We start from the raw sequence: 13,455 nt of genomic DNA, 5'->3' as shown, positions 1-13,455 counted from the left end.
AGGCATTTCAAAATAATAATACTTATTAAATTATAAAAATAAAAGGAAATAAAATAAAAATATTCAAAAATAAATTGAGTTATTAACAAAATTTATCAAGTGCGTGTATTTGAGTGTTATTTTTATTTGAGTTTTTGCAAGTTTTTTTGCTTTACTTTCTTTCTTTTTTTGTTTATTTCTTTTTAATTAAAATTATTAATGATCAATATATTAATCTGATAATTAAACATTTCATTTTCTTAAAATTAATTAGATAACTTTGAAAACTCACACTATAAAGAAAGAATCAAATAAGAATCTCTTTGTGTAGTTGTTTAAATTTAGTTGAAGAAAGCAGTTACTGTAATGAACAACATTTTAAGGAGTGACTTCAACGAGTACATTTAGAATAGAAATAATGCAAAAATTTAGTTTTTGTAGCACGAAATCAATTAGTATTAAAACTTCAACTCGCAGTTGAAGGATATCTCACAAATTAAAAAGAAATCTCTTGAGATACTTAATTCTAAAAACGCTAAGCAGGATAACAATTAAAATGGTAAACGAATAATACCATTAATAATAGAAATATTTTTTACATACTAATTTTACTTTATTGATATAAATAAATCCATTCATATTTTAAATTTCAAATAAAATTTAGTTCATTTTTTTGATTGGATTTTTAAATCTTAATTATTAACTTTAAAAAAAATAATAGGTTCTACTCCTTAAAAATTACTAGAAGACAGAGAAGAGATTTTAGCATAGCTGTTTAAAGAAAATCAGCAGCTTTTAGCTTCTTTTAAAATAGTTAATTAGGAAAGAAATAATGCTTAAAGCAAAGTAATAATGTTTTTTTTATTATCAGTGAGCTATAGTATTTAAATGCTTTTTTGATATTTTTAATGTTTAAAAATGCAACAATCAATGAGATTTAAAAATTTATATATCTAGCAATGATAAAGACTAATATAGTGGTTCAAAAATCATATATTTTGCCTATAAAAAATTAAAATTTAGATATCACTAAACTATTAAATATTTAAAACTTAATTATAATTCAAAAGGTGTTAATTAGTCAGTAAGTAGCTGAGGAAATGGAAAACTTTTAGCAAGATATTATATAGGAATAAGAAGACTAATTGTTGGAATTAAGGAGAATAGTTTAAGATAAAGAATATACAATTCAAGAATTTGAAAAATAAAAATCGCAAATGGGTCCTGCAGGAGTTATTATCAAATATAGAGATGTAATAAATATTTAATTTTGTTTAAAAATAAAAAGATAAAATCATAAAAAATGCTATTTAGTACTATTTTAGCTAAATCATAAATATGACTCAATTTATTATTTAAAATAACACAGATAGTCACCCCAACTGAGCAATTAAGCAAGTTATAAAATTTGAATGAGAGTTACAATAATGCGGTTTAGATTCTAAAGAAGTAAAACGAATATCTTAGTGAAATAAATAAAAAATATGAAATAGAAAACGAAGTAATTAAAATAAATGTATTTAATTAATAAATTAACTCATAACGTTTTGTCTATCTAAAAACAAATAGTTTGCAAGCTTTGAATTAATAAAGTTAAAAAATGCAATTAGAAACCCATCAAATCTTCATAAAATAAAATGTAAAATTAGAAGAAGAAAAAACTTACTTCATAATGATAATAATTATTTTATTTATAAAGAATCACTAGCATTAAAAGTCAACTAAAGCAGAGAATATGAAAATCTAGTATTTTCAGCAGAACTAAATGATAATCAGAGAGTGTAAAATGAGTAAAAGCTAAGAAGCGTAATATTTAATTGATAATAAATAAAAATATGACAAATTTATTTTATAAAAATAGAAGATTTTTAAAGTACCATAGCAAAACAGTAGCCAATAACCTTAGCAAATTAATGTAATTAAATGTTATAAAATTACTGATGACTAAAAATAACTATTCAAAATTAAAAATATCTTCTTATTTAAAATAGAAAAAGAAAATAGATGAGGAATGGGACAGAGCTAGAAAAAGCTTTGATAAAGAATTAATTAATGAAAGAGTTTTATCAGACTAAATTACTTAGCTTGAAACTTATAATTAATAGCTTCTTCTTACAAATGATTTAATTTTGAATTCCAATTAAATTCATTAAACTTAAATTGAAAAATTACAATAAAATATCAATTTCTACAAAGAATATCATAAAAAAATTGTAAATATGCAAAGTAAAATCAAGTCAAATAAAATAAGCCAATAGCAGCCTATTAATCTCATAACTTCCAGCAATTCTTTTAATGATATTTCTTTCACCAAAATTTTAAAATAGCTTCCATAATCTACAAAATCAAAAGGATAGAACAATAATAAGCATCAACAGGGCGAACATAAAAAGAAGTAGGAAGCATAAACAAATGAAAACAGCAAAATTAGAACAAAAACTAAACTTGATACTATATTGAATAACTCAGTAGATCACATAAATATACCCACACTCAACGATGAGGAAGAAGTAGAGCCATAATGGAATGTACGTGAATGCAAGCAATTCCTAAAAAATCTAGCTGATGAATTCTATAAATCTTTATAGAATAGTAAGAATATGATATTATCTCGTAGAGTTATTACAAAAATAAAATAGAATGGAGGAATCGGTTATTAGATGTAGCAAAAGCGAATCACAAGAATTAGGTCTATCTCTAATATTTTAGAATATAAACGTGATAAGAAAAAAGATGAATTCTATCTGTAAAATAAAAAAGACTTCAGCCAACAATTTAGTAAGCATCCCCAAACACACTATGTTAATACAGAAAACGATGAATGTATTCCTGAATTTAAAGATGTCATTTTAGAGCACATCAAATCAAAAAATAGTCAAAACTAAAACAACTACATAAATCATAGCAACAACAATAGTAGCACAAACAATTAAACAACTTAATAACCTAATGGCGCTAAGAATTTAGATTAATTTGGAGCAAACAGTATTCAGATATAAAATAGCTAAGTAATGAGTAATAACAATCTTTAATATAATCAGGCTTAAATTTTAGAAGCTAGAAATGCAGGTCATTTAGAAAAAAATCAGCCTGGCGATATAAGTACTTATTTAGAAAATGGAGTTGATATAAGTTATGAACTAAGAAACAAATAAGTTGCAGGAATAGAATTAAATGGAGGCACTCATAATATTAACGGAACAAATCATTTCCACAATAATAGCACATAGTTAGGTCAGCACAATGTTTAGGGATTTAATATAAAATAGTTTACTAGCTCAGAGCTTAGATAATCAATAATAAGCAAAAAAGGAACATTTATATCAACCCACTCTCCTTCATATGTTCCAAACACTAATACAAATGGTAAAAAGTAATTATATGCTTTGGGAACAATGAAGTAAAAACAAAACTAGTAGTATAACGATGACCAATAAAGTTTTTTTTCAAATGACGATGGACTTAATAATCAAATCCTTTCATCATAGCTTGATATTAAATTAAATACTCAGACCTAATAAGATGAAAAGTGATCTAAAAATAATAAATACCTTGTTTATTAATTAATCATAATGCCTATTTTTTATTAATATCATTTAAACTAAGCTAATAATTTAGTTTAATTTAAAATAGGTTTATCAAAATAAATTAAATATAAAATTAATTAATTGATTAATATATTATTAATAGATAAGCAAATAAATAAATAAATAGATAGATAGATAGATAGATAAATTATCAGATATTTTAGTTTTTTATTTTCAAATTTGTATCCTTAAGAATTTTATAATTCTATTTTGAAAATGGATAAGAATTTTATTTATTTTTTTATTTATTTTAAAAATAATTATTTTTAATTTTGAAATAATTTACACATTTTTATATCCTTTAATTGATGTTTAAATAAATCTTTCTATTAATAAATAATTAAATTTGATTTTTTTTTAATTTGCAAATTATTTTTTTACAACATATTTTTAATTAATTTTTAGCTTAATTTTATCTCTTTTCCTTTTTTATTTCATATTTAAAAAACAATTTTAGAGAGATAATTATTTTAGCATTAAATAAAATAGAAAAACTAAACAAAAACATTTTAATAATAAATTTAAAATAATTTTAAATAAAAAACTAAATTGTTTTTTGAAAGTTTGTAAATATATTAATAAATAATTCATTATTTCAATAAAGATTAAATTTATGCTTCTATCAATATCAATAATTAATTTACTCTTCAAATTGTATTCAAGACAGACTCAAAATTGTTTTTAAAAGTTAAAAAAATAAAATGGCCTGCTAATTCTATTTTAAACAGAAATTTTCTTAATTTTATTTAATTTGTCTACTTTCTTTTTAAAATTTAAGGTATAAATTAATCCAATTTAAAGTATTTATTATTCGAACAGAATCGCCTGTCTGACTTATAAGATGTATTATATAACAAAGGTATAGTTTTTATATTAAAGAAGGGATTTTTGAAAGCTTGAGAGATAGTATTTATCTTCAAAAGGAATTTTTGAGTTTAAATATGAATATAAAACATATATATTTCTCATTTTACATATATAATATATTAATTTATTGTTACTATATCTGATATAGTAATAAAGTTTTATATTAGGTGTAAATAAATGACACAACTCAGAAGTCGAAAAGATCACCAGCACCTTCGAAGTCATCTTCTTCCTTCTTGGGTTCTTCCTTCTTAGGTTCTTCCTTCTTGGCTTCAGGGGCCTTAGTGGCGGCAGCGGGGGCAGCAGCGGGGGCAGCACCACCGATGTTACCAACCTTGGATAAACCAGCCTTGATGACATCTTCGATGTTCTTACCCTTGATGACGTTCATGAAAGAGGATAACTTGGTGGCATCAACGGTACCGTTAACGGATTCGATGAGGGCCTTGACATCAGCTTCGGCTATTAATTTAAACGAAATAATTTAATATTCGGATTAAAACTATCTTATTTCAAAAATTGAAAATATTTATATGCACTTATTTCTATATTCTATGCTCAAAAAAGAGACTCGCAAAAAGAGTGTTTGAATTTTACCAATAAAATTATTGCACCAAATTTTATTATTATTTTTTTAAATTATTCTTATTAGGATTTTAGAGTAGAAGTGAGAAGCAATAAATTATTTATTAATAATATTTTTTATCTTTTACATTTAGTTGATATTTATTTTATGTTGGCTGGCATTTTAAAAGTGAGCAAGATAGAGAAATTCAAAGATAGATTTTAAGCATAGATTTTTTATTATTCAAATATTTTAAAATACTTGAAATTTCTGAATTCGCTTGTGAATACCTTTTATTACTATCAGTTGCTTATTTAATTATTTTCATATTAAAATAATTTGGATCTCTAGCATTATTTCTTTCTTTATTAATTGAATGACTATTTTTACTTATTTTAGCTTTTGCTTCTTCAATTAGTAATTATTAGATATTATATTTTCAAATACCTAAGAATTTGAAAATTTTAATATTATTATGTATGATTTATTGAATGAATCAAAATGTATGAATAAGTTAGTTATTATTAGAAGAATTATTTAAGTCTTGCTAGTCAGTTCTTTTAAATATACAATAATATACCCTAAGTTATTACAAATATCATCTATCTTTTAACTAAATCTATCTATTTTCACTTTCATTTATATAACTTTAATTGCGTTAAACTAATCACCTGCCAAAAATAATCAAACCAATGTGATAATTAATAAATTATTGACTTCTTTTAAGTGTTTGTTTTGATGATATTTTCAATCCTTCATCAAATTTGGTATTAAAATAAACTAGATTTATTTTATTTTTTACTCTAATTTATTTGGTAAATTTCAACTCTTTTTGAGTCATCTCTTAATTTGAAATTTCTTTTAGATGCAATTCTCCCACAAATAGAATGAATGATTGACAAAAAGCTTTTAGCAAAATGTCTCAAATCACCCATATATGCAGAGCTGCATCAATTTTTTGCCTTATCTTAGATGTGCTTCATTAAATGAAATCAAGTTAAATTGAAATTAATTCTTACAGGGTTGGCTTCCGTTGAGGGCGAGGAGAGCGTAAGCAGCGACGTATTTCATTTTTGATAATTTTGTTATATGTTTTTTTCTTGTATTAAGGATTCTTTTCTGAATTTAATTATCTAAGTTTTAATTAATATCTTTATACTTCCGATTGTTTATCCTCTCTAAATTCCGCAGTACTAAATTTTTAATCCCTTAACTTTAAACCTGTTTGCCTTATTTTTGTTATTTTTTCACATTCTTTTTCTTATTTATCTTTGATAGTTTTACATTTCTTTTCTTTCCCATCTTCTCTTTCTTCCTCTTCCTTCATTTATATATATATATATATCCAAATTGCCAAGCTGCTTGCTAGCAATTTAGACATAGGATCCAATCCATTCATATTTCCAACTTAATATAAATTAAATGGCATTTCTATGTCTCATTTTAATTATTGCATCACAAATAAAAAAATTAATTCAAATAAATGAATGAATGAATGAATGAATGAATGAATGAATGAACGAATGAATGCCATTGTTATGAAAAATATAATTAATTGTCCCTCTCAAGTAATAAAGCCTTAAAATAAAAATGAAAGAAAAAATTATTATGTTAATATTTTATTATAAATAATTCTTATAATAAATTCTTTTTACAAAAATGTTGTAAATTTATATAATGGTGAATACTAATTTATCAGAAAAATAAATCGAATTGTTTTTTATTGATGAACAAATATTAATTATTTAAAAAGAATTATTTATAATAATATATTAGATTTTATTTTTAATTTTATTTATTTTTAAATATTCACAAGAATTATTTATTATAATATTTTAGATTTTAATTTATATATTCTAGTTAAGTATTAATAAGATTTGTTATATCATTAATTATTTAGTCTATAAGCTAGCTATCTAGCTATTACTCAATAGTAAAATTTATATGCCAAGTTAATCTAAACCAAAACAATTTTTATTTTTTTATAAAATATTTCAATTCAAAACTGTTAAATTAATTAACCAACTATTTATATACAAAATTTAATCCAATTTTTTACTTGATTATTTAATTTTGAAGATTTTTTTCATTCAAAAAAATAAAAAATATTTTTATAAGGATATTATTTTATTAAAATTTTCAGAAAAATCATTTTGAAAGTTGACATGAATGAATGAATGAATGGAATTAATTAATTTTTAAAAAGTTAATTATTAAACGCTTAGAGAAACAACAACAAAAAAGATTTGCAAATCAATAAAATAAATATAAATATATTTTTAATTCAACTAGAATCATGCTTTATTTTTTCTAATTCTAAAATTTCGATAATCCTATTATATTTTAATAGTCTCTCTAACTTAAAAGGAGACACTAGATTCAACCAACAATTCTTCAACCCAAACTAAATATTATTTAAAAAAAGAATTTATTTCATTATTTTGGGAAATATTTTTTACAGCCAAATCTACTATAGTGGTGTCAGTGAATTCTTCTAAATTTTCTTAAATGATAACTGCAGTACTATTTTTCTATGGAAAAAAAGTTATTAAAATGAATGAATAAATATATAGAAATATTTTATAAAAAGTACTTTGTTAAGAGACATTTTGGCTATTTCTAAGAAGTTGCTGAGTGTCGGATATTCAAATGGTCTATAGTGAGCACAATGCAGGTCAAATTTTTTAGCATTTGCTGAATTTATTTCATTTTCAGACATTTCTTAATTATTCAAAATTAAATATAAAACTATATATAGTTTAAATAAAATTTATTACATGGATTAGAATCTTTATCAGACTCTATACTAGCTTCTTTAATCCTATTGATTGTTGAGTATAAAAAGCTACTGGCAATCTAGATATTTTTTCCTTAAAACTTAGCCTTAATTTATAAAATTTGCTTTAATAAATGAATTAAACTTTATGAATCTTACCATAAACTTACTCCACCCTTCTAAATCATCGTTCTTTATAGGATCTTAAATATACTTTATTACTATTAATTATTAAAATGCTCAGAAATATTTATTTATTTATATTTTTAAAATTACTTGGCTTATCAGTGCACAACTTTAACAAAAAGTCAGCCTATTTAATAAAATTTTTGTGACTTTAGATCAAAATAAAAAAATAATTTTACTAGTTAAGTAGGATCCATGAGTTGCTTTGGATTTTCTAACTCATATAATTTTTTATCTGGAAGGTAGAGGTTATCTGCCATAAGATTCAAACCAACATAGACATTATCTTTGTATGGAGTTTTATTAATTGCCTCTTCTATCATCTTCATATTGTCATTTATTGAATCTACAGTTACAATAAAAGTTCCATCAGTGTGATACTTCAAGGCAGCTTCTCCCAATTTACCACTAGTTATAGTCTTCTTAATATTACCTGTAATCTGACTAACTATATCAAGTAACTATTTTCCATTTTCGTATTTATCTACAATAAGTAAGAACTTGTAAATCTTACATTTAACTCCAACTAATTTGCTTCCTTATAAAAGATTAACCATAATTTTAGGGTGCTAGAATTCACCTTCAAACCCACTTAATTATCTTATAACTTCATAAGGTTAAATTTTTTCTATTTAAGCAATAACCTAATTTAAACTATAAGAGACTGTTTGAATAGCATTGATACCTTTCTATTAAGAAAATAATTTGTGTGAAATAATATATTAGTCTTAATTTTTACTTTTTCATTAGCTTCATATAGCTATGTTAATTATTCATCTATTTATTTTTAATCTCTGGCACTTTTCTTATTCAAAATTGGGTTTATCTTACTATTTATAAATACAATTAAACATTAAATTGCTTATAGAAGTAGCATGTTTTTTACCTTTTAATAAATTCTAAAGCATTACTAACACCTTTTCCACTATCTACTTCATTTATGTTGTCACTAAATAAATATTTAAAAATTGCATAAAATTTATGTACGTTTATAAATTTTATAGTTTACTATAAAGGTACTACTGTTTCTGAAGCTTAGCCAAACTAAAAAGATGTTTCTATTTTGTATTCTTTTTACTTATACTCTACTGTGTATTATAACTATTTTTATTCACAAACAAAGTTTTCTAAAAAAGCTCTATAAAACATATCAAATTACTTTTATTGAAGGTAAACTATTTATATTTAATGTCTGGTATGGGACAACTGAGAGAATAGTGATATCATTTTTTGCAAGCTATTAACCATTTAATATATATTTTTATATTTATCATAACATTCTTAAAAATGAAAAACCTTTCCAAATTCGTTCATCATAAATGCGTAAGGGTCGGAGTACTTTCCACGAAGAAGCTGATTAACGATCTTTGACAAAGTTTCCTCGATCTTATTTTATGATTTAATATTGCATTAATTTAGAAACAAATTTTTTATTTCATATTCTACTATATTTATATTATTTATTTTTATACATTATTTTATTTCATGTAATCCTTAAGCTCTTAGCTTAGATAAGGAGAAGAAGACATCTTAAATAATTGCTTAAATTTATCACTTTATTTTAATGCTAGCTAATACTATTTATGCTGCTGCTTTTAATTATATTAACTAAATGATTATAAATAAATTAAAAATCCTTTAAAAGATTTTTGATAGTTTTAATTAAAGAAGAACAGTTATGAAATATTGTTAATAAATAAAAAAATAATACAAATGAGGACTTATAAATTTAAATAAATATATTCTATCTTTAAATAAGCTTGAGTAAGTTTAATCACTAAACATTTATTTACACTTCTATTTTTTTAAAATATCTTGTTTGGCTATTAAATTATTTTATATTATAAACTGAATTATTAAATAATAATTCATATATAATTTGTAAAGATATTTCTCCAACTAAAAAAAAAGTGCTTCAATATTATTTTATATAAAATTTAATAAATAGCAAAATCTATAATATTAAAGAAATATTTATTTAGCTATCGTTAAACCTTGTTAATTTGTAAAGTCTTTTGAGAGAAAAAAAAACATTTTAAAATGAACATAAAATATTAATTTTAATATTTTTATTAGAAGTTAAAATGCAAAATGCGATTGAATATCAATATAACTTAACTTTCATATTCAAAAATTTTCAAATTAAAACAAGAAAAATTATTATTTTAATTTTGAAGAGATTTTAGTAAAATTTTTAATAAAAAATTTTATTTTTGAAGTAATAAGTTAGTAAAGAAGTAAATTAAAATAAATTGATGATTTTTATATTTACAAAATAATGTATTTAATCAATATTTTCATTTTTATAAATTTTATTATAATTGTTGAGAAATGATTAATTTCTTTCTTTAAATCAACTCATAAAAATTCTTTCTTTAATTTAGGTAAATAATTTAGAACTTAGTGAAGAGATATTAGTATTTTTGTTTTAAAACTTATTTTTAAGTGATAAACCTACTTTATTGTTTTGTAATGAGTAGTTTTATTTAATTAGATTACTATTTATTCCAACTAAATCATTGAATTATGAGTGCTCTTGCTGCTTTTATAAGTTCTTTTGATGATTTTATTTTTGATTATGCTGATTTTATTGAATCTGCTAAAATAAGTTGAAAGATAATATATCTGGACGAAATTAATTATTTCTGGCAGAAGTTGGACTAGATTTCACATTGTTTTCATTATCACTTGTATTTTCACCTTTTTCTTAATCTTTATTTAGAATTAAGGATCCTTATTTATTTTTAATATGAGGTTGAGTATTATTTTATTATGCAAATTGGCATTTTAGCTAATTGTTAGTTTAAGGAAAATTTTATAATTCAGGGTGTTTAAATTACATTTATTATTCAGCTAATTTCTTTTAGTTTTGAAACATATTTGCTAAAAATGAATGAGAACTGCTAATGTGTTTGCTGTTTGCCTTTTACCTTTGCTGTCTAAATTAAATTTATTTTATTTTATCAATTTTTTAATTAGAAGGTGAATCAATTTCAACTGTTTCACATTTATCTTATTCTTTTAATATCGATTTTAATTCTATTGGAGAGTTCGAATTAGATCTATTGTGAGAAATCATTACTATTGGTTTGGCCATAATCTAATATTAATCAACAACGGTGTTCCTATTTATTTTTACTGGACTACGAGTTTTAGACCTCACTTTATATGGAAGGGTAGTTTATGTTTCACAATCTTACTTTCCTTTAGTTCTACTCTCATTTGAAGTAGGTAATTGAAATGGTTAAGTGTAACTTGCATTTCCTATTGAATTTTTCTAGGGTTGCAAACTGTTTTATTCTTTTTACATCCTAAGAGTAGAAAGAATTTTCCTATTTAGCTTTTAATTTATAAAGCTGTCATAATGATTGTTATTTTGTTTCATTATTAAATCTTATTCATATAAAGAATTCTCCACATAAATATTCTATTAGCTATTTTAGAGAAGTGATTTCATATTTTAAACGGAATAAGAATGTCCTTTCTAACTGTGCTATTATTAGCTTTAATTAATTTAAGAAGCTTCTTATTCATGTTAGCTTAGATTTAAATATTTAGAATCCTAATATTCAAAAGGAGTAACCTGAGTATTAATCCTTTTTCTCCCTTCTAATTTTCCTGACTTTTAAGATATTTATTGCTGAGATTCAATCTTCCTTTGAGATTAAGCGCTCAAGCAAACTCTAGCTGATTTACTTTTAATAAAGTTGTTCATTACCTAGTACTATTTTAAGTTTTGATCTTATCGATTTGGTTAGCTATTATTTCTAATCTGTTGAATAAATTCACGTGCTGCTTTTTAGTGGCTGTTATATATATCCTGGTATAATTAGATCTCATTGGGATCAATTTTATTTTTTTATTAGTAAAAATCTAATATTTTCTAATAAATCTCTGATTGCTTAGACTTATTTTCATTTTTCATTTTAGTAAATTATCTAATAAATTCTTTGTTTTTTTAATTTAAAACTTAGTTCATTTTTTTCTTAAATTCAAATGCTGCTTCTGCCTACATAGCTTACTTCTCTGCATTTGCAGCCTACTCTTCTTATTTATTTTTAAGCAATTAATTATGCTACTAAGATCTTTCTCTTGCACCTATCATATGCTCAGTTTAGCTTATGTAAGATTGTCTTTCTTTTAATTTATCGTTTTACTTTTCTTCTTCTATCATAGCTTGAATATCCTTCTAAAATTCACTGTTGCTGCCATTAATTTAGTTGTTCAAGATTTTTGTCTTTTCTAAAAAAGAATTCTATTTATTCATAATATTTATCAAAGTACTCCTACTTGAGTTAGATCCTCTAATTTTCTTTTCAGAGTGATCAAAAGCTCTATCTGTAAATTAATCTCTAAAATAATTATCATTAGTGTTATTCTTTTTCAAAATTTATAACTTAAGAAGTCTCTGATTAGGTGTAGCAATAATATTATTATCAATATACTTAGCCATACTACTATCAATTTTATTGGTTTTCTAGGTACTATCATTGTTGCATTTTCCTAGCTTTAAAAGATCCTTTTGTTATTTAGAATCACATCTTTAGATTATTCTGGGTGACTCATCCATAAACTACTTTAGCTCTTCGCTCACTATCTTATAATTTATATCTTATTTATATTGTAGAGCTTCTCCTAATTACTTTAAAGTATTTTTGTTTACATTTAAAGGGATGTCGTCATCATCCCATTGTAAATCTGAATATCGATTATTCTTTACCTCATCACCCATCAAATAAAGTGATTGTAATAATTAAAAAATATCTTCTTAATTATATTTTAGTTATAATATTCTCTACCTTTTATATTTATTACTGTTTTCTTTGTTTGCTTATGATTTTTTGGTTTACAGTAGTTTGCAAAATAATAATTATTAATTTTGCAATATCATAAAATAAATATGTTATTTTGTTTTGATATAATATATATATAAGCTAAAATATCATATTCATAAAAATCTGTGGATTTTAAGATATAAATATTTTTATCTAATATTTCTTTTCGTTCTATTATGTTTATCATAATAAACAATTAATTACTCTCAATTTTATCAATTTAGAAAAATTTTTAAAAATAAACTGAATTATAAGGAATATTTATTACATAGTTGAATACTATTACTTTTCTTTATTAATTTTAGATAAAATAAATTATTTTCTAAAAAGGTTTTATAAAAATAATTTTTAAAATTATAGGAAATTAATCAAAAAATAATGAAGAGTTTAAAATAAAAATTTATTAATGAAAAATAAAGATTAATTAAGTATAAAAATATCATAATAAAACCATAAGATAAGAAAATTAAAGCAACTATTAAGTAGGCTAAATAATATGATTGAATAGTATTTTTATTTTAAAACATTAATTAATAAATTTACTAGTATGCTTATTGAGAATAATTAAAAAATTTTTATATCAAACCCTTTTTTATATTTTTGGGAACTTATCAAATGAATAATAAAAATAAATAGCAAAATGAGAGTAATTCATATTTT

The 13,455-nt window shown here is 22.5% G+C and overlaps 4 protein-coding genes across 4 annotated transcripts; 1 reads left to right on the top strand and 3 right to left on the bottom strand. All coding sequences in view use genetic code 6, as the record gives it.

Annotated features, from left to right (window-relative positions):
• Positions 1-231: 231 nt before the first annotated feature.
• On the top strand, positions 232-3,512 carry TTHERM_00474980 (hypothetical protein; the record flags this gene model as incomplete). Its single annotated transcript, XM_001023980.2, has 8 exons — positions 232-538; positions 701-825; positions 1,050-1,232; positions 1,349-1,480; positions 1,549-1,618; positions 1,679-1,785; positions 1,841-1,894; positions 1,971-3,512. Exons 1-8 carry the CDS (start codon positions 346-348, stop codon positions 3,510-3,512), a joined length of 2,406 nt encoding a protein of 801 aa, XP_001023980.2. The 5' UTR covers positions 232-345.
• Positions 3,513-4,620: 1,108 nt separating this feature from the next.
• TTHERM_00474970 (60S acidic ribosomal protein) lies at positions 4,621-6,300 on the bottom strand (the record flags this gene model as incomplete). The annotated part of the gene is made up of 2 exons (XM_001023979.4): positions 4,621-4,895; positions 6,018-6,300. The coding sequence occupies 2 exons, from the start codon at positions 6,298-6,300 to the stop codon at positions 4,621-4,623; spliced, it is 558 nt and encodes a 185-aa protein (XP_001023979.4).
• A 982-nt stretch (positions 6,301-7,282) lies between these two features.
• TTHERM_000474969 (amine-terminal domain enolase) lies at positions 7,283-9,489 on the bottom strand (the record flags this gene model as incomplete). The annotated part of the gene is made up of 13 exons (XM_012799970.1): positions 7,283-7,402; positions 7,458-7,529; positions 7,592-7,719; positions 7,776-7,881; positions 7,934-7,995; positions 8,051-8,087; positions 8,140-8,649; positions 8,700-8,790; positions 8,847-8,909; positions 8,970-9,061; positions 9,120-9,197; positions 9,257-9,346; positions 9,433-9,489. 13 exons carry the CDS (start codon positions 9,487-9,489, stop codon positions 7,283-7,285), a joined length of 1,506 nt encoding a protein of 501 aa, XP_012655424.1.
• Positions 9,490-10,313: 824 nt separating this feature from the next.
• Positions 10,314-12,830, bottom strand: TTHERM_00474960 (amine-terminal domain enolase; the record flags this gene model as incomplete). The annotated part of the gene is made up of 1 exon (XM_001023978.3): positions 10,314-12,830. Exon 1 carries the CDS (start codon positions 12,690-12,692, stop codon positions 10,314-10,316), a length of 2,379 nt encoding a protein of 792 aa, XP_001023978.3. The 5' UTR covers positions 12,693-12,830.
• Positions 12,831-13,455: the final 625 nt, after the last annotated feature.

This window comes from Tetrahymena thermophila, assembly GCF_000189635.1.
Source record: "Tetrahymena thermophila SB210 genomic scaffold scf_8254403, whole genome shotgun sequence".
Lineage (NCBI taxonomy): Eukaryota > Ciliophora > Oligohymenophorea > Hymenostomatida > Tetrahymenidae > Tetrahymena > Tetrahymena thermophila.
The sequence above is the reverse complement of the archived record's forward strand: the minus strand, read 5'-3'. Positions and strand labels throughout refer to the sequence as shown.